This window comes from Saccopteryx bilineata, chromosome 10, assembly GCF_036850765.1.
Source record: "Saccopteryx bilineata isolate mSacBil1 chromosome 10, mSacBil1_pri_phased_curated, whole genome shotgun sequence".
In the NCBI taxonomy this organism is placed as follows: Eukaryota; Metazoa; Chordata; class Mammalia; order Chiroptera; family Emballonuridae; genus Saccopteryx; species Saccopteryx bilineata.
The window spans coordinates 7,546,808-7,567,937 of NC_089499.1; the positions used below are offsets into that span (position 1 = coordinate 7,546,808).

At 48.3% G+C, this 21,130-nt stretch overlaps 2 protein-coding genes and 1 non-coding gene across 4 annotated transcripts in view; 1 reads left to right on the top strand and 2 right to left on the bottom strand.

Moving 5' to 3' along the window:
- Window positions 1-2,434, bottom strand: part of DHX30 (DExH-box helicase 30) — a 35,210-nt gene extending 32,776 nt beyond the window's left edge. The window contains exon 1 of one of the 2 annotated variants that reach the window (XM_066244463.1): window positions 1,748-2,434. The gene's annotated coding sequence lies outside the window, so the exon portion shown is untranslated. The remainder of the gene's footprint in view (window positions 1-1,747) is intronic. The other variant, XM_066244465.1, reaches the window with a different exon arrangement.
- Window positions 2,435-9,168: 6,734 nt separating this feature from the next.
- Window positions 9,169-9,272, bottom strand: LOC136314802 (U6 spliceosomal RNA). The gene has a single exon (XR_010727383.1). It is a non-coding gene; the product is annotated as a U6 spliceosomal RNA (small nuclear RNA).
- Window positions 9,273-15,906: 6,634 nt separating this feature from the next.
- Window positions 15,907-21,130, top strand: part of SMARCC1 (SWI/SNF related, matrix associated, actin dependent regulator of chromatin subfamily c member 1) — a 147,457-nt gene continuing 142,233 nt past the window's right edge. Inside the window, exon 1 of the mRNA XM_066245840.1 lies at window positions 15,907-16,227. Coding sequence (XP_066101937.1) covers window positions 16,033-16,227 — 195 coding nt within the window. The 5' untranslated portion in view covers window positions 15,907-16,032. The remainder of the gene's footprint in view (window positions 16,228-21,130) is intronic.

Sequence of the window (21,130 nt, forward strand, 5' to 3'; positions counted from 1 at the left end):
AGGACAAGTTTTGATAGTGGCATGAAACACACACACACTGGACACAATGACCGGACTTCAGGATCTGCCATGACCCACTCTAGACCCAGGAAATTGTGGGCTGCCCTATGTGGACAGCTGTAAGATACCAAGGAAGAGAACTCATGGGAGAGGGGCTTAGAGTTCTGGAAGCATTTTCTCCAAGCCCAGAGCACAGCCTGCCGCAGTTTTGAGTTCCGTTCCCATCATGACTAAGGCTAACTTATCTAAGGCAGGTACAGCAGCTCTTCCGGTCTGCAGAAAGAACTAGACATCAAACACCATTTTCATAGTTTACCAAGAACTTCAATAGACATTATCTCACTTAATCTATGCAACTACCCAGTGAGGTAGGAATTCTTTCCCAGAGGTTACACAACTTGCCCAAGATCCCACAGCTGCCACAGGGCAGCATATAAATCAGCAGTTCAAAACTGAGCTCCAAAGCTTACCTGGCTTATAATACTACACTACTTCTCTCATTCCCAAGATATCATGCTATTGCGTAGATGTCCCAAGGGTCAGTCTTTGAAATAACAGTTGGTAGTAACGTCTTCAAAAGTTGAAAGGGGCAAGAAGTGTCCAACTGATAAACTTTGGACCACAGCTACATAAATTAAAACACATGGAGAGTAAATGCCTTTTGGAGGTAAAGGGATACTCTTTACAGGTTGGAAAAAAATTAGCAAAGGATGTACTTGCTGCACCTTAAACAGCTACACAAATAAAGAGCACTATTCTAAATTCTAAATACTTTATCAAGAGTCCTCCCTCTTGGAAACTCCAAAAGTCCAAGATGTAAGTGTAAATTTTAAGATGAGGTCAACACCCATAATGACAGTGGGGTTACTGTCTTAAAAGAAACTGCAAAGGAAACCATCAGACAATGTCTCATTTCACTCTGGCCAGTAAGTTGCAGCCAAAATCGGGTTGCGCGTCTGCAAGTGGCCATCTGCGGTCCACCTGCTACAGTGTATGGCAAGCCCCTGTGGACTGGGGGTGCAAAGCGGGGCAACCTCTGCCTTGCAAAATCACAATTAAGGTGACGAATGATGCTACAAGAGGACTAGCTAGACAGCGTGCTGACGCCTTACTCCTGGCTTGAGGGTTCTGACGACCCTTGGAACTCCACTTCACTGAAAACAAAGAACCCAACATGCATGAGGTCCTCTCCTGCGAAATGGGGAAAGGCACCACCAGCAAACAAAGAACACCTCACCCCTTGGCCTCCCCCAGTGACAAGGTCGGTGCAAAACGGGACAACCGAAGGGGGCAAGATTGCACCAGGCTTCCCTTTGGACGAACGGTCCAGGCCGTATGAGGGGCAGACAAAGGTCCCAGGGCACTCCAGGGGCTTTCCCCAGGCCCTGCCCCGGGAAACAGAGCATCCCCAGAGGCGGACGCATCGTTGCGCCAATGAAGCTGCCTCTCCCGCGGCCCCCGCGGAGCCCCTGGCTACCAAGCCGGCCCCTGCGGACCCGTCTGGCCCCCGCCCCCGCCCCGACTCCATGGCAACGGCAGGCCGAGGCCTGGCTGCCCACGGATCGGCCCCGCCGGCTTCCCGGACAGGCCTAGGATGCCCGGCCTGCTCTTCGGGCCCGCCCGCTTCTCCGCCCCACTCTCCGCCAAGCAGACGGTCGGACTCGGACCCCTACTCGCGCCGATCACCCCCAGCCGCGGCAAGCTCCTCAAGGGGGCACGAAAGGGGAAAATAAAAAGCCCAATTCACCTGTTGTTACAGATGTGAAACAAGCCTCGGTGCACCGCGCATGAGCCGCGGGCCCCCCCCCAACCACAGCCGGACTACAACTCCCACCAGCGGTGGCGCGGCAACTTCCGGGTCCTGGGGCGGAAGTCCCGCCGGCCGCCTGGGCGCTCACGGCCTCGCGCCTCGGCTCCGCCTCCCGCGTCCGACTCTGCGTCTCATCGGATCTTGAGCGGGTCACCGTCCTGGGGCTCGCAGTGGTCTTCTGAGGCTCACGCCGGTGGGCGGCCAACCCGCGGCGAGACCTCGGCGCCAGGCCCTATGGGTGATGGCCGGGCGGGCGCAGGCGGGACTTCCGGCAGAGTCGCGAAGGGGTGGGCACCGAGACGGCTGTGGGGGCGCCGGGGTCTGCTCGCAGCCGCGCCTCTCGGCGGCATCCGGCCGCGAGCCTCCAGGTGGGAATTAGGAAGAAAACAGGCCGGGACAGGGTTGAGCCGGGAAAGAAATCCAACTTGGATTCAAGGCTTCCATCCTTCTTCCCCACCACTCCTCGTTGTTACCCTTCTCTTCTGCTCCATATCCCCTCCGATGTTCTCTTTCTTTAGGGAGGTGAGAACTTCTGCCTCACGAGATTGTTAGGAGAGGAAATCAACGAGACAGAGCATTGTAAATGTACCACGCTAGGGAAGGGACCAGGTGGCACTTGGCCGGTCGCGGAGAGACCGCGGGTCAGAGGGCTGCTGGGCGGGTCTGGCGGTCCCGCCCTCCGACCTGTCGCCTCCAGTGGGAAAGCGCATTGTCCCCGCTGTGTGCCGCAGTCCTTCAGAGGAGGCTCCTGGGGGAGTTTAGTGGAATCCAACTTCAGAAGGCGAGAACTCAGTATGGGCAGCTCTGAAGCTGCGTCAGGAGCTTACAAACGGAGAGACGTGGAATATGCTCTTAAGATGGAGCCATTCGGGATCGAGCAAGAATCAGCGCCATATCCTGTCATTTTTGTCCAAATTCAACAGAAATTTATTGTTTCTACTTGGACAGAAGGGTGGGTATGGAACATCATTCATTCATTCAAGTAATTATTACCTTACTCTGAGCTGGGCATGGTGATACTATTATGTGTGGGGAGTGATCCCTGCGCAGACATTAGAGTGAGCTATATAGCAGCTGCCAAGTAGGGGTGGAGGATACAGACCCTGTCCTCAAGGGGCTGTAGCGCCTGTTAAAGAAGATGAAAACATTGTGTCAAGCAAATAAAAGTGGTAAATGCGAGGAGGACATATACGTGTCTGAGGGGTTGAAAGGAATTTACTCCTGACTGGCAACATCAGGGGAAAAGAACGGTGTGAACAAAACAGTCCAGGTGGAACAAGGGGCAAGTCCTGAAGATAGACACAACAATATGTCCGGAGGGCTGGATGTGTGTACAGGCGTAAACAATTTTATTCATTTTAGAGAGAGGCAAGAGAAAGGGGGGAGAAGTGGGAAGCATCAATGGACAGTTGCTTCTCTCATGTATCTTTTTTTTTTTTTTTTACTATTTTTCCGAAGTCAGAAGCAAGGAGGCAGTCACACAGACTGTCCCGCATGTGCCTACCGGAATCACCCTGCATGCCCACCAGGGGGCGATGCTCTGCCCATCTGGGGCCTTGCTCCTTTGCTCAGCAACCAAGCTCTTAGCACTTAAAGCGAAGGCCATGGGGCCATCCTCAGCATCTGGGGCCAACTCACTCCAGTTCAGCCATGGCTACAGGAGAAGAGAAAGAAACGAGAGGGGGAGGGGTCGACATGTGTGTCCTGACCCAGAATTGAACCTGGGACATCCACACATCAGGCTGGTGCTTTACCACCCAGCCAACTGGCCAGGGCCCTTGAATTATTTTTAATGAACAGTTGTATCTGTTTAGGTGCACTTTGTATTAACGTAGGTGCTAGTTAGTATATCTTTTTCCATTCCTCCCACATATTTCACGTTTCCTGGTCATTTCCTTAGCACTGTCTTTTTGTCCTGTGTTCAAGTCTCTTGATTTCATTCTTTGCTAACATCTCTAGAAACCTCCATTTCTGTTTCCTACTCATTCTGCAGAAATACAGGGATTTGGGTAACCAAGTATAACTTTTCATATGCAGTAACATGGTTATAAAATCGATCTTTTCGCCTGACCAGGTGGTGGCGCAGTACATAGAGCGTCAGACTGGGATGCAGAGGACCCAGGTTCGAGACCCCGAGGTCACCAGCTTGAGCATGGGCTCATCTGGTTTAAGCAAAGCTCACCAGCTTGGACCCAGGGTCTCTGGCTTGAGCAAGGGGTTACTCGGTCTGCTGTAGCCCTATGGTTAAGGCACATATGAGAAAGCAATCAATGAGCAACTAAGGTGTCACAACAAAAAACTGATGATTGATGCTTCTCATCTCTCTCCGTTCCTGTCTGTCCCTATCTGTTCCTCTCTCTGACTCTCTCTGTCCTTGTAAAAAAAAAAAAAAATTTGGTCTTTTCTAGCATTAGCTCTAGTTTATGTCATCAGCCAAACTGTATAAGTCAGTTATCCTCAATCTTATAAAATATTTATTGGTAGCCTGACCAGATGGTGGCACAGTGGGTAGAGCATCAGCCTAGGATGCTGAGGATCCAGGTTTGATAATCTGAAGTTGCTGGCTTGACCATGGGATCATAGACATGACCCCATGGTCATTGGTTTGAACCCAAAGGTCATTGGCTTAAGCAAGGGGTCACTGGCTCGACTGGAGCTCCCCCAGTCAAGGCACATGAGAATGCAATCAATGAATAACTAAGGTGCCACAACAAAGAATTGATGCTTCTCATCTCCCTGTCTGTCCCTGTCTGCCCCCCAAATATATATATATGGCCAAAGGACCAACATGATACTCCGTCTGCTCTGTAAAATCAAAGGACCAACACATAGGATATTTATGTATTTATTTATTTATTTTTTTACAGAGACATAGAGTCAGAGAGAGGGATAGGTAGAGACAGACAGACCAGAACGGAGAGAGATGAGAAGCATCAATCATCAGTTTTTCATTGCAACACCTTAGTTCATTGATTGCTTTCTCATATGTGCCTTGACCGTGGGCCTTCAGCAGACCAAGTAACCCCTTGCTGAAGCAAGAGACCTTGGGTCCAAGCTGGTGAGCTTTGCTCAAACCAGATGAGCCAGCGCTCAAGCTGGCGACCTCGGGGTCTCGAACCTGGGTCCTCATCCCAGTCCGACGCTCCATCCACTGCGCCACCACCTGGTCAGGCTATTTAATTTTTTTTTATTGATTTTTGGAGAGAGAGAGAAACAGAAACATTGATCTCTTTGTGTAGGTCCCCCGACCAGAAATCAAACTGGCAACCTCTGTGTCCTGGGACAATGCTCTACCCAAGATACCCAGCCAGAGCAACACATAGGCTTTTTTCAAAATATGAATGAGCCTGATCTGTGGTGGTGCAGTGAATAAAAAAAAGCATCAACCTGTAATGGTAAGGTTGCTGGTTCAAAACCTTAGGCTTGCCTGGTCAAGACACACACGAGAAGCAACTACTGCAAGTTGATGCTTCCTGTTTTTCTATCTGCTCTGTAAAATCAATAAATAAAATCTTTTCAAAGAAGAATGAATGAAACTGACTTCTGGTCAAGATAGTATTTTATACACACTTTGATGTCACTCTCTTTGTTCCGAACACATGGTAGAATTAATAAGAAAAGATTATTCAGAAACAAGATAATTTTACTCTCCCTCTTTTGCTAAAATCAATAAAATTATTTTTTCTTTTTAAGGTAAGTATAAGCAAGATAACCATTTATGCTGACCAGAAACAAAGAGCTGTAATCTGGCCCTGGCCGGTTGGCTCAGAAGTAGAGTGTCGGCCTGGCGTGCAGGAGTCCCGGGTTCAATTCCCGGCCAGGGCACACAAGAGAAGCGCCCATCTGCTTCTCCACCCCTCCCCCTCTCCTTCCTCTCTGTCTCTCTCTTCCCCTCCCGCAGCCAAGGCTTCATTGGAGCAAAGTTGGCCCAGGCGCTGAGGATGGCTCTGTGGCCTCTGCCTCAGGAGCTAGGATGGCTCTGGTTGCAACAGAGCAACGCCCCAGATGGGCATTGCTCCCTGGTGAGCATGCCGGGTGGACACCAGTTGGGCGCATGCAGGAGTCTGTCTGACTGCCTTCCCGTTTCCAATTTCAGAAAAATACAAAGAAAAAAAAAAAAGAGCATTGCGGCCCTGGCCGGTTGGCTCAGCGGTAGAGTGTCGGCCTGGCGTGGGGGGGACCCGGGTTCAATTCCCAGCCAGGGCACATAGGGGAAGTGCCCATTTGCTTCTCCACCCCCCCTTCCTTCCTCTCTGTCTCTCTCTTCCCCTCCCGCAGCCAAGGCTCCATTGGAGCAAAGATGGCCCGGGCGCTGGGGATGGCTCCTTGGCCTCTGCCCCAGGCGCTGGAGTGGCTCTGGTCGCGACAGAGCGACGCCCCGGAGGGGCAGAGCATCGCTCCCTGGTGGGCAGAGCATCGCCCCCTGGTGGGCGTGCCGGGTGGATCGCGGTCGGTCGCATGCGGGAGTCTGTCTGACTGTCCCTGTTTCCAGCTTCAGAAAAATACAAAAAACAAAAAAACAAAAAACATTGCTTCTCGGCCTTTTGGCTAAGATCAAGTGTAAAAAAAAAAAGCTGTAATCATTTTGGGCTATAGATTTAGAAACAGAAGCAGTCTGGCTTTTATAACCTATAAAGTAATGTTATTGAGGGGATGGGCAGAAGTGCCTTATGTAATTACTAGGGTCAGGATTGCTACTTGCAATTAGGGATTTAGATGGGGCCCCCTAAATTTAACAGAAATTGGGTTTTTTTGTTTTTTGGGGTTTTTTTTTTGTATTTTTCTGAAGTTGGAAACGGGGAGGCAGTCAGACTCCCGCATGCGCCCGACCAGGATCCACCGGCATGCCCACCAGGGGGCGATACTCGGGCTTCGCTCTGTTTGCAACCAGAGCCATTCTAGCACCTGAGGCAGAGGCCACAGAGCCATCCTCAGCGCCCGAGCAAACTTTGCTCCAATGGAGCCTTGGCTGCGGGAGGAGAAGAGAGACAGAGAGGAAGGAGAGGGGGAGGGGTGGAGAAAGCAGATTGGTGCTTCTCCTGTGTGCCCTGGCCAGGAATTGAACCCGGGACCCCTGCATGCCAGGCCGATGCTCTACCACTGAGCCAACCGGCCAGGGCCACATTTAACAGAAATTATAAAGAACTACAAGCCATCCATGTATAAAGATACAGTTTCTATGAAGTTGTATACTTAAGGAACAGATAAAACATTGAATCCACACCTAAATCCAGCTATTTTTTCAGTTAGTGCCTGTATCTCCTCTCTCCCCAATTTCATGGTGGAAACAAAGTCTCAAGTTGCGATTTAAAACTTGTTTCTGCTTTCCTGGAGGATTGAGGAGAGGTTACCACAAAACCAGGGAGAGAGAGAGATGTGTGTTGAATTCCTTTTCAAAGGAGCTTATAGTTAAGCTCCCAAAACATAAAAGAAAACCTTACCAAAAGAAAAACAACAAGATCAGCATCTAGAGATGAATTCACTGCAATTAAAAGAATGAGATGACCTGATAATAACTTTAAAATTAGTATGTTTAGAATATAATAATCAAAGACATAAAGGAAAGATGCCTGTTTTTATTAAATAAGAAATTAGGCCCTGCCCAGCTGGCTCAGTGGATAGAGCATCGGCCCAGTATGCAGATGTCCTGGGTTCGATTCCCAGTCAGGGCACACATGAAAAGCAACCATCTGTTTCTGTCTTCCCATCTCCCAGCCAGTGGCTTGATTGGTTTGAGTATCAGCCTTAGGCGTTGAGGATAGTTTGGTTGATTTGAGCATCAACCCCAGATGAATGCCGGGTGGATCCTGGTTGGGGTGGATGTGGGAGTCTGTCCCCCTTCTCTCACTTAAAAAAAAATTTTTTTTTTTTTTTATTTTTTATTTTTACAGAGACAGAGAGAGAGCAGACAGGAACGGAAAGAGATGAAAAGCATCAATTATTAGTTTTTCATTGCAACACCTTAGTTGTTCATTGATTGCTCTCTCATATGTGCCTTGACCGTGGGGCTACAGCAGACCGAGTAACCCCTTGCTCAAGCCAGCGACCTTGGGTCCAAGCTGGTGAGCTTTGCTCAAACCAGATGAGCCTGCGCTCAAGCTGGCGACCTCGGGGTCTCGAACCTGGGTCCTCCACATCCCAGTCCGATGCTCTATCCACTGCACCACCGCCTGGTCAGGCAAAAAATATTTTTTTTAATTTCTACATTCCATTGTAGGAATGTAGGTTCACTTTTTATTTATTTATTTATTTATTCATTTATTTTATTCATTTTAGAGAGGAGAGGAGAGACAGAGAGAGAGAAGGGGGGAGGAGCTGGAAGCATCAACTCCCATATGTGCCTTGACCAGGCAAGCCCAGGGTTTTGAACTGGCAACCTCAGCATTTCCAGGTCGACACTTGATCCACTGTGCCACCACAGGTCAGGCCAAAAAAAAAATTTTTTTTTAAATAAAAATGGTCAGAGATGGTAACAGGTAAAGAATCAGAGATGCTAGAGATACAAACCTGATAGAAATCCTAAAAATGCAGCCTGATCTATGGAGGCTCGGTAGATAAAGCATTTCCCTGGAATGTGAGGTTGCTTGTTCGAAACCGTGGGCTTGCCTGGGCAAGGCACATATGAGAAGCAACTACTAGGACTAGGTACTTCCTTCTCCCATCCTCCTTTCTCTCTAAAATCAATAAATTTAAAAAGAAAATAAAAGAAAGCCTGACCAGATGGTAGCTCAGTGAACAGAGCATCAACGTGGGATGCTGAGGACCCAGGTTTGAAACCTTGCGGTTGCCAGCTTGAGCACGGGATCATGGATATGACCCCCTGGTTGCTGGCTTGAGCACAAAGGTCGCTGGCTCGAAGCCCAAGGTCACTGACTTGAGCAAGGAGTCACTGGCTCGGCTGGAGCCCCTAGGTCAGGCGTCCCCAAACTATGGCTGCTGGCCGCATGCAGCTCCCTGAGGCGAGGCCATTTATCCGGCCCCCTGCCGCACTTCCAGAAGGGGCACCTCTTTCACTGGTGGTCAGTGAGAGGAGCACTGTATGTGGCGGCCCTCCAACGGTCTGAGGGACAGTGAACTGACCCCCTGTGTAAAAAATTTGGGGGCCCCTGCCCTAGGTCAAGGCACATATGAGAAAGCAATCAATGAACAACTAAGATGCCACAACTATGAGTTAATACTTCTTGTCTCTCCATTCCTGTCTGTGTGTCCCTGTTTGTCCCTCTCTTTTTCACTAAAATATCTAATAAGAAGAAATAAAGAATATAAAGGGTAATGGCAGCCAGATTTTTCAGGAAGTTACACATGTACACTTAGTCAAGCTTGGAACCATCTGAGTTTGTCTCATAAAAATAAACATAAAAAAAATAAAAAATAAATTTTTTTTTGTCATCCTTGCACAGGGGCCATGCTAATCTTCTCTGTATCATTCCAAGTTTAGTATATGTGCTGCCGAAGTGAGCACTAAAATAAACAGAAATTTTGATGAAGAATGGGATGTTTACATATTTTCAAAATACCGCCCAGAAAATACTGATTGATTATAGAGGCAGAAAGGATAGCTTTACAGCACAAAAGCCTGGTAGATAATCTCTTAATCAAGTCATCAGTACTGACAGTGAAGTCATGAGCCACTTGATTGTGTGAAAAGAAGAGAACACAGCATGGAGAACATAGCCAAACTCAAACTGATGGACATTCTACAAAATAAGTGGCTTGCAGTCTTTCAAGTTGTCAGTGTTAAAGACTGAGGAACTGGTCCAGATTGAAGGAGACTTGAAACTTGATCTGATGTATGATTCTGATCTGGAAACTTTGGTATAAGGGACCTTTATGAGGCAACAAGAAAAACTTGACTGGGGTCTGAGGACAGTTTTAATGTTATTGTGATAATTATGTAAGAGAATAGACGTGTGTAGAAAACACGCATTTTTGAGCGATGGGCATGATGTAAGCAACATACTACAGTAATATGATTCAAGAAAAGAATGTTCTTTGTATTGTACTTGTAACTTTTTAAAGTTTGAGGTAATATCAAAATGAAAACTTTAAAAAGTGATGTAGCCATTTTATTTAAAAATGTCCATCTTTAAAATGCACTCTTCAATTATTTAATTTGGTTGGGGTGGGACTTTTAAAATTATCATCTTTAGGCCCTGGCCGGTTGGCTCAGTGGTAGAACGTCAACCTGGCATGCAGGAGTCCTGGGTTCAATTCCCGGCCAGGGCACACAAGAGAAGCGCCCATCTGCTTCTCCACCCCTCCCCCTCTCCTTCCTCTCTGTCTCTCTTCCCCTACTGCAGCCAAGGCTCCATTGGAGCAAAGATGGCCCGGGTGCTGAGGATGGCTCTGTGGCCTCTGCCTCAGGTGCTAGAATGGCTCTGGATGCAACAGAGCAACGCCCCAGAGGGGCAGAGCATCGCCCCCTGGTGCGCATGCCTGGTGGATCCCGGTCGGGTGCATGCAGGAGTCTGACTGCCTCCCCGTTTCCAGCTTCGGAAAAATGCAAAAAAAAAAAAAAAAAAAGTCTCATTTTTAGTCTGGCTTGTGGTGGTGCAATGGATAAAGTGTCAACCTGGAGCGCTGATGTCGCCAGTTTAAAACCCTGGCCTTTCCTGGTCAAAGCGCATTGAGAGTTGATGCTTCCTGCTCCTCCCCCCTTTTCTCCCTTCTCTCTCTCTCTTTCTCCTCTCTAAAGTGAGTAAATTTTAAAAAAGAAAAGGTTGCCTGACCTGTGGTGGCACAGTAGATAAAGCATCGACCTGGAAATGCTGAGGTTGCCGGTTCAAAACCCTGGGCTTGCCTGGTCAAGGCACATATGGGAGTTGATGTTTCCTGCTCCTCCCCCCCTTCTCTCTCTCTCTCCTCTCTCTCCTTTCTAAAATGAATAAATTAAAAAAAAAATTAAAAAAAAAAGAAAAGGTTTAGCCCTGGCCGGTTGGCTCAGTGGTAGAGCGTCGGCCTGGCGTGCGGAAGTCCCGAGTTCGATTCCTGGCCAGGGCACACAGGAGAAGCACCCATCTGCTTCTCCACCCCTCCCCCTCTCCTTCCTCTCTGTCTCTCTCTTCCCCTCCCGCAGCCGAGGCTCCATTGGAGCAAAGATGGCCCGGGTGCTGGGGATGGCTCCATGGCCTCTGCCTCAGGCGCTAGAATGGCTCTGGTCGCAACAGAGCGACGCCCCAGATGGGCAGAGCATCGCCCCCTGGTGGGCGTACCGGGTGGATCCCAGTCTGGTGCATGCGGGAGTCTGACTGACTGCCTCCCCATTTCTAGCTTCAGAAAAATACAAAAAAAAAAAAAAGGTTTAAAATGATCATTTTTAGTCTGATCACATGAAGGACTTCACAGGGAAACACATTGGTTTTTATAAACCAGCATTTATTTGGGGCGTGAAAAAATGTCTTTCTAAAAAAAAAAAAAAAAATTTTGGTTTTCAAAATTAATTTAGAAGTTATTTGAGCAAACAGGTTGGAAAACCACTGCCCTGGAAGTACTGATTTCTCTCTGTTTGGCTCCAAGCAAATAAAATACCTTTTTGAACTCCAGTGCATCTCCTCTGCTTTTCTCACATACTATTACTAGAAAACATTGTATTTGGGAGAGGGAAGAGTAGTACTTCAGGGTCTAACTACTGGGTTCAAAAACTGGACTTCAATAATAGCTAGCAAGTTACTTAACCTCTCTCTGCTTCAATATCCTTATCTGCAGGAATGTAGGTGTATTGAGCACAGGGCACCATAGGTCATAACATAAGTGTGCCATAAACACTAGCTATTATAGTTCTTTTTTATTTTTTATTTATTGAGTCTTTTTTTTTTTTTTTTGCATTTTTCTGAAGTTGGAAATGGGGAGGCAGTCAGACAGACTCCCTGATGCTCCCGACTGGGATCCACCCGACATGCCCAGCAGGGGGCGATGCTCTGCCCATCTGGGGTGTTGCTCTGTTGCAACCAGGGCCATTCTAGCACCTGAGGCAGAGGCCATGTAGCCATCCTCAGTGCCCCGGGCCAAGTTTGCTCCAATGGAGCCTTGGCTGCGGGAGGGGAAGAGAGAGACAGAGAGGAAGGAGAAGGGGAGGGGTGGAGAAGCAGATGGGTGCTTCTCCTGTGTGCCCTGGCCGGGAATTGAACCCAGGACTCCTGCACACCAGGCTGACGGTCAACCACTGAGCCAACTGGCCAGGGCTTATCGTTCTTTTTAAAAAATACTTTTGTACGATCTTACTTATTGATTTTTAGAGAGAGAGAAAGGGGGGAGAAGCAGGAGGCAACTCGTAGTTGCTTCTCATATGTGCCTTGACTGGGCAGTCCAGCCTCAAACCGGCAAACTCAGCATTCCAGGTCAACACTTTATCCACTGCACTATCACAAGTCAGGCTCATTATTTCTAAAGTGTGACGTTTGTTTTTGTTTTTTTATGTTTGTTTTTAAATTTTATTTATTTATTTATTTATTTTTACAGAGACAGAGAGTAAGAGAGAGGGATAGACAGGGACAGACAGACAGGAAAGGAGAGAGATGAGAAGCATCAATCATTAGTTTTTCATTGCAACATCTTGAGTTGTTCATTGATTGCTTTCTCACATGTGCCTTGGCCGCGGGCCTTCAGCAGGCCGAGCAACCCCTTGCTGGAGCCAGCAACCTTGGGTCCAAGCTGGTGAGCCTTACTCAAACCAGATGAGCGCGCACTCAAGCTGGCGACCTCGGGGTCTCGAACCTGGCTCCTTCCGCATCCCAGTCCGATGCTCTGTCCACTGCGCCACCGCCTGGTCAGGCTAAAGTGTGAGGTTTTTTTGTTTGCCTTGTTCTTTTTTTTTTTTGTATTTTTCTGAAGCTGGAAATGGGGAGAGACAGCCAGACAGACTCCCGCATGCGTCGGACCGGGGTCCACCCGGCACGCCCACCAGGGGCGATGCTCTGCCCACCAGGGGGCGACGCTCCGCCCCTCCGGGGCGTCGCTCTGCTGCGACCAGAGCCACTCCAGCGCCCGGGGCAGAGGCGAAGGAGCCATCCCCAGCGCCCAGGCCATCCCTGCTCCAATGGAGCCTTGGCTGCGGGAGGGGAAGAGAGAGACAGAGAGGAAAGAGGGGGTGGGGGTGGAGAAGCAAATGGGCGCTTTTATGTGCCTTGGCCGGGAATCGAACCCTGGTCCCCCGCACGCCAGGCCGATGCTCTACCGCTGAGCCAACCGACCAGGGCCTGCCTTGTTCTTTTTAAAAAATCTTTTTTTTTTTAATTTTTTAAAAAAAATTTTATTAATTTTTAGAGAGGAGAGAGAGTGAAAGAGAGAGAGAGAAGGGGGAGGGAGGAGCAGGAAGCATCAACTCCCATATCTGCCTTGACCAGGCAAGCCCAAGGTTTTGAACCGGCGACCTCAGCATTTCCAGGTCGACTCTTTATCCACTGTGCCACCACAGGTCAGGCTTAAAAATCTTATTTATTGATTCTAGAGAGAAAGGAAGGGAGAGAGGGAGAGAATGAGTAACATTGGTCTGTGTCCTGCATGTGCCCTGAACAGGAATCGAACTGTTAACCTCTGTGCTTTGGAGTGACACTTTAAAACCAACCAAGCTAGCCTGGCCTGTGATGGCCCAATGGGATAAAGCGTCAACCTGGAATGGTGAGGTTGCTGGTTCGATACCCTGGGCTTGCCTGGTCAAGGCAGATATGGGAGTTGATGCTTCCTCCTCTCTCTCTCTCTCTCTCTCTCCTCTCTAAAAAATGGAATAAAGTCTTGAAAAGGATAAATAAAACCAACCAAGCTATTGGACAGGGCTGAAGTCTGAGTTCTTTGAGGGTGCTGCTCATAAGTGCACCATAAACATCAGCTATTATCATTCTTTTTTTCTTTTTTCTTTTTTTAAGCAAGAGGGACAGACAGGAAGGGAGAGAAATGAGAAGCATCAATTTTTTGTTGAGGCATCTTAGTTGTTATAGATTGCTTTCTCATATGTGCCTTGATGGGGAGGGGAGGCTATAGCAGACCGAGTGACCCCTTGCTCAAGCTAGCAACCTTGGGCTTCAAGCCAGTGACCTTTGGGCTCAGGCCAGCAACCTTGGGCTTCAAGCCAGCGACCTTTGGGTTCAAACCAGCAACCATGGTGTCATATCTATGATCCCACATTCAATCCAACAACCCTATGCTCAAGCTGGATGAGCCCGAGTTCAAGTCAGTGACCTCAAGGGTTCGAACCTGGGTCCTCAGCATCCCAGACCAATGCTCTATCCAGTGCACTGCCTGATCAGGCTTAAGGAGAGTTTCTTTTTTTTTTTTCCTTCTGTTTAAAATTTTTTCATTGAGAGGTGGTGAAGGAAGGTTACAGAGAGAGAGAGAGAAGCATCAACTCATTTTTCCACTTAGTTATTCCACTTAGTTGTGCACTCATTAGTGGCTTCTCAGATGTGCTTTAACCCAGGATGAAACCCACAACCTCTGCACAGGGAAGATGCTATATCCACTGAGCAAATCAGTCACGGCCAAGGAGAGTGTCACCACGCATGCTTCACACTTTAATTTTAATTTTTATTTATTTATTTTAGAGAGGAGAGGGGGAGAGAGAGAGAGAGAGAGAGAGAGATTGAAGGGGGGGAGGAGCTGAAAGCATCAACTTCCATATGTGCCTTGACCAGGCAAGCTCAGGGTTTCGAACTGGTGACCTCAGCATTTCCAGGTTGACGCCTTATCCACTGCGCCACCACAGGTCAGGCCATGCTTTCACACTTTAATACCTTTGTTCTTGTTTTTTTCTGTGTGTCAGAAATGTCATTCCTTCCCATCAAATCCTATTCATTTTTATTTATTTAATTTATTTTTTTTAGGAGATAGACAGGAAGGTAGAGAAATCAGAAGCATCAGCTCATGGTTGCGTCATTTTAGTTGTTGATTGCTTTTCATAAGTGCCTTGACTGGGGCTCCAGGCCAGCAACCTCTGGGCTCAAGCCAGCGACCACGGGATCATTGATCCCTGTCTTCACTTAAGGAGATTTTAAAGTGCTTGAGGAAAACCTGTAAGAAATGGACATCAGGGGACCGGCCTTGGGAATCCTGGAGTGGGTCCACAGTGAGAGGCTGGTCAGGAGGCGATCAGCCCCTGGTTCGTCACTGTGCAGTCCTCTCAGTTTCTGAGTTACCTGATCCTCAGTCACCAGCCACTCCAGTGCCAGCACCGCCTCTTCCGCATTTTATTCATTCTTAAAAATTAAGTTTCAAAAATTCACCAGACTGTCACAATTAGTCATTTACTATTCTGGGGTCACATAGCATTATGTTCATAAATCCATAATGGCCATTCATACTTTGTTCATTTCAAATCTGCCTCTCTGTAGGTCGTTTGTTCATTAAATATTTATTAAACGATATTGACAGGCCCTGTTTCCGGCACTGATGGTACACCTGTGAACAGGTCAAGACTAGGTTCTCATGTAGTTCATGTAGTGGATAAGAAAAATACCAGATCGTGGCGAGTGTTATTACGCAGTGAATGTCGAGTTTGATTACCTGTTCAAGATTGTACGGTCAGGGATCGCTTTTTTGGAGTACCTTTATGAATTTTAAAGCGTTTAAGTGACAGTCAGAGGGAAAGAACTGCAGGTCTCGGGAATAGCAGTTCCAAGGGCCCTGAGGCACAAATAAAGCGGTATGGCCGGAGCCATGATGGGGAGGAAGGTGTGTGAGGCCAAGGGAAGTCCCGCATGGTCATCCCAGATGGCTGTTTACAAAGGCTGACGCGGCCACCTGGAATAGAGGGTCGCAGGGCAAGGGGGCAGGCGCCGATTCCCATCCCGCGAGTGGGTTCCTAAACCAGCACTCGACACCCAAAACGGGCTTTCCTTTCGGAATTTCTCACATCAGCCCTTTTCTCTCCTGGTGGCCGGCGACGACGGAGAACCTCCATGCAGTTGTTGACCTCATAACGACTCGACACACGGAGGCCCAGGCTGGATAGCAGACAAGAGCGCAGCCAGCACCAAGCGGAAGAATACGCAAGAGGAAGAGTTGTCCCGGGGCACCCGACTCCAGCGCGAGACGTGCGCATGCGTGCGCGCGTGCCCTATTCGGTTAGGCCGCTGGTCCGCGACGGGGCGGGGCGGTTTCCGCGCCGGAAGGGGGTTGGCTGGGCGGTGCCGGGAGGCGGCCGTGGCGGCACCGCGCGCGCGCGCTGGTGCGAACGGGGGACGCCGCGAGGGCCCGGCCAGGCCAGGCGGTGAGGACGACGGACGGCGACGATGGCCACGGCAGCAGGCGGCGGCGGGCCGGGGGCGGCGGCGAGCGCCGCGGGTGCGGGAGGCGCAGCGGTGGCCACGGGCCTGGCCGCTTTTCGGCGGAAGGACGGGGGCCCGGCCACCAAGTTCTGGGAGAGCTCGGAGACAGTGTCCCAGCTGGATTCGGTGCGGGTCTGGCTGGGCAAGCACTACAAGAAGGTGGGTTTACGCGCTCTTAGAGGCCGGGAGGCCACGCGACAAGGTCCGGGGCCAGCTGCTGGCCTCGCGGGCTCCGGGCCGCCCCTCCCCCCGCACTCCACGAGGAACAACAAAGGCAGGCGCCGGGTTCGCCACGCCCCCGCGGCCGACCTGGAGCCCGCGCGTCCCGGGCTCCAGTGGGCTCCCAGGGTGGATCCTGGGGGCAGGGGACACGCATCTCGCAGGAAGACCCTGCGCACCCCGGTGCGCGGGAACAGTCGTGCTCAGCCCCGCGGGTGTGAATCTTTCTCTTTTGTTAGCTGCGTTAGGTGTGTGAACGGTGATTATTAAAAACTGCCTGAACCAATGGGAAAAAGCTGCTGCTTTTTGTTTAGAGAGTAGTGTTCAAAGTCAAGTGAGGTAACTAAGGCCCTCCTACCTGTTGTTGATTTGCTAGAGAACGAATTTGGATAGCTGTACTTGCAAGGTAATAACCGCAGGTTAATAAATGGAATTACAGTATTGGTGAGAACTAATATTAAAAATTGGTAGTTTTTGTTACTTTATAGTAGTTTCAGTTATTTGTAATGATAGTATAAGACTTAAGTTTTACTTGTACATGTCTGTTTCTCAGTGAGGCCTTGCCTGAGAACCCCATTTATATTAGATCATCCAACTACATCTTTATTTTCTTCTCACCACTTTTTTTTATTTTTGTGACAGAGAGAGGGCTAGATCGGGACGGACAGGAAGGGAGAGAGATGAGAAGCATCAGTTCTTCGTTATGGCTCCCTAGTCTCCTTAGTTCATTGATTGCTTTCTCATGTGCCTTGAGGGGGGTGGCTACAGCAGAGCTGTTGACCTCTTGCTCAAGCCAATGACCTTGGGCTTCAAGCCAGCGACCATGGGGTCATGACTACTACACACTCAAGCCAGTGACCCTGCACTAAAGCTGGTGAGTCTGCTCTTAAGCCATCAACCTCAGGGTTTCTAACCTGGGTCCTCTGTGTCCCAGTCCAATGCTCTATCCACTGCGCCACTACCTGGTGAGGCTCTTCTCAGCACCCTTTTTTTTTTTTTTTTTTAAATTTATTTATTCACTTTAGAGAGGAGAGAGAGAGAAAAAGAGAAAGGGGGAGGAGCAGGAAGCATCAACTCCCATATGTGCTTTGACCAGAGAAGTGCAGGGTTTTGAACCAGCGACCTCAGCATTTCAGGGCGACACTTTATCCACTGCACCACCACAGGGTCAGGCCTCTTCTCACCACTTTTGAAATTATTTTTTCATTAATCTTTCTCCTACCTTTGGGGATGTGAGTTCCTCTGAGTCACTGGTATTGACTCAACTTTCCCTTTATGTAACTATTTAAGAATGTCTCCCTTAGAAGGTATAAGGAAGCAGACAGAAAAACATACTCCCTTTGCCCCCAAATTTCCAGAACCCTTTTTCAGTTCTGTACTTCCCTGTTGAAGACCATAGGAATGGGACAAGGATCTTGTCAGACTCATTCAATACAATGTGTCCATGAACATGGTTGATTCTCATTGCCTCTCCCTTGATACATAGTTGCTTAGTAAATACATTGTTGCTGAATGAATGAAAAAAATAGAGTATCCTTGGAATCTATTTATTTGGGGTGTTCAAAGCAGTGAAGCCTGTCAGTTTTTTCAAGTTGTTAGACATGGGCATGTTTGTTTTGTTTTTTTGACATTACACTGGCACTTCCAGAAATGACAATTTCTTAAGTGAAATTTTAGGAAGTGAGGAACAGTATATGTTATTACTTACAGTATATTTACAGATGCTTTGATTCTTTTCCCTCTTCCTTTAAATTTTGGAGTTACATTTGGGATTGTAGATTTTTCTCATTTATGTGTAAGTAGATAAGAATATTGCTCTCCCTACCCCCATTTTAGAGAGAGGAGAGAGAGGAAGAGAGGACGAGCAGGAAGCATCAACTTAATAGTTGCTTCCTGTAAGTGCCTTGACCAGGCAAGCCCAGGTGTGAACCTGTGACCTCAGCATTCCAGGTTGACAGTTTATCCACTTTGCTACCACAGGTCAGGTATATTGCTCTCCCTTATATAGTGATAAATTGGTCACTTATTTGTGTAGGCACAAAAGCTGGAAGTGGCTAAGGGAATTGAATATATATTATGAAAATAAAAAATTTTTTTTTGACAGAGACAGAGGGACAGACAGGTAGGAAGGGAGAGAGATGAGAACCATCAGTCTTTGTTGCGGCACCGTAGTTGTTCATTGATTGCTTTCTCATATGTACCTTAATGGGAAGGGGGTGTCTACAACAGACTGAGTGACCCCTTGCTCAAGCCAGCGACCTTGGGCTCAAGCTGATGAGCCTGTGCTCAAGCTGGTTACCTCGGGGTTTTGAACCTGGGTCCTCCGCTTCACAGTCCAACACTATCCACTGCGCCACTCTCTCGTCAGGCTGAAAGTATCATTTTTTATCATGTGCCCTTCACGCAGTGCTTTGGGTCTTAAATTCAGTGTTCATTATTGTAGTTTTTGTCTCCCCAGTCTGCTCCCCCTCCAGCTTTATTGAGATATAATTGGCATACTGTATTACTTTATCAGTGTAGCTTTAACAAATAAAAACGCTCAAGTAAAACTTCTTTAGATTATTATTTTTTTGTGTGTGATTCCCATAGGACTGTTGTTTAAAGCAATATCAAAGATTGGAGAAAGAAAGGGAAGTGGCCTGACCTGTGGTGGCGCAGTGGATAAAGCGTCGACCTGGAATGCTGAGGTCGCTGGTTCAAAACCCTGGGCTTGCCTGGTCAAGGCACATATGGGAGTTGATGCTTCCTGCTCCTCCCCTCTTTCTCTCTCTCTGTCTCTCTCCTCTAAAATGAATAAATAAATAAAAATTTAAAAAATTAAAAAAAAAAAAAGAAAGGGAAGTAATTTCTACCTCTCCGATCTCTGCACATCTGTCTGGTCTCTCTCTCTCTTTTTTTTTTTTTCCTTTATTTCTGAAGCTGGAAACGGGGAGAGACAGACAGTCCTGCATGCGCCCGACCGGCACGCCCACCAGGGGGCGATGCTCTGCCCCTCCGGGGCGTCGCTCTGCCGCGACCAGAGCCACTCTAGCGCCTGGGGCAGAGGCCAAGGAGCCATCCCCAGCGCTGGAGCCATCCCCAGCGCCCGGTCCATGTCTGCTCCAATGGAGCCTTGGCTGCGGGAGGGGAAGAGAGAGACAGAGAGGAAGGAGGAGGTGGGGGTGGAGAAACAAATGGGCGCTTCTCCTATGTGCCCTGGCCGGGAATCGAACCCAGGTCCCCAGCATGCCAGGCCGACGCTCTACCGCTGAGCCAACCGGCCAGGGCCTGGTCTCAGTTTTAAGAGGGCAGCCTGAGGTTCGCATAACCCTTCAGAGGTTTGTTTGGGTGCCTGAGGAAGTAGCAGTGAGGCTGACTGAAGGATTTGTTCCAGAGTGTTAGGGCTGGTGGGTTCACGTTGGCACAGTGTCCCTGAGGCCTTAAAGTCAAAGCTAGGTTTGACTTCTCAGTGTTACTTAATGCCAGAGTGTATTTCTAGGGCATACTCAGGTTCTGATTGAATCTGAAAGCCGGAATCCTGTCAGTTTCTGAGCGTGGTGTTGAAGTGGTGAAAGTATTAACTAGAAGGTTCTTTGCTTCCTTTGTACTCACTATCCTTTTACTTGTATACATTGATGGATTTTAACTCAACTTTTCTATTGCATTTACTTTTTTAATTTTAGGGAAAAAAAGAGCCTGACTTGTGGCACAGTGGATAGATGAAGCATCGACCTGGAACGCTGAGGTCGCCGGTTCGAAACCCCAGGCTTGCCTGGTCAAGGCACATATGGGAGCTAATGCTTCCTGCTCCTCCCCCACTTCTCTCTGTCTCTTTATCTCTCTCTCCCTTCTCCAAAATGAATAAATAAAATCTTAAAAAATAAAAAGAAAGAGGGAAAAAACTTGAATTGTTGTTCCACTTATTTATTAAACATTTTTAATGTTTATTTTATTGATTTTACAAAGCAGAAGGGAGAGAAACTGGAGCATTGATCTTTTCCTGCATGTACCCTGACCAGGGATCGAACTGGCAACCTCTGCACTTCAGAATGATGCTCTAGGCAACTGAGTTATCTGGCCAGGGCATGTTCCACTTATTATGCATTCATTGGTTGATTCTTTTTTTAAAAAATTCATTTTAGAGAGGGGGAAGAGAGAATTGTAGGGGGAGGAGCAGGAAGCGTCAACTCCCATATGTACCTTGACCAGGCAAGCCCTGGGTTTCGAACCGACGACCTCATTGTTCTAGGTTGATGCTTTATCCACTGCGCCACCACAGGTCAGGCAGTTGGTTGAATTTTGTATGTGCCCTGAGTGGGAAAAAAACCCTGCAACCTTGTTGTATCAGGACAGCATTGCAACCAAGTGGCTACCTGGCTAGGGCCTATATTGCAGTTTTTTTCCCTAAAGATTGATTAATTTTAGAGAGAGGAGACAGAGCAAGAAAGAGAGAGAGAGAGAGAGAAAGGTGTGTGTGGGGGGGAAGAGCAGGAACCATCAACTTGTAGTTGCTTCTTGTTTGCGCCTTGACTGGGCAAGCTGGGGCTCTGACCAGGGCTTTGACCAGGTGACTTCAGTATTCCAGGTCGACACTTAATCCACTGCACCACCAAAGGTCAGGCTGTACTTCAGTTAATACTGCATTTTCAGATTGATAAATCTCTGTAAATCTGTGAAATAAATATGACACTGGAAGTCATATTTTATTTTATTGATAGGTCTATCCATGCAGTCAATGAACAACTGCACATCTACCATATCCAGGCACTTAAAACATAACTCCCTTATGGCCCTGGCTGGTTGGTTCAGTGGTGGAGTGTCAGCCTGGCATGTGGAAGTCCTGTTCGAGGAAATTGGCCCTGGC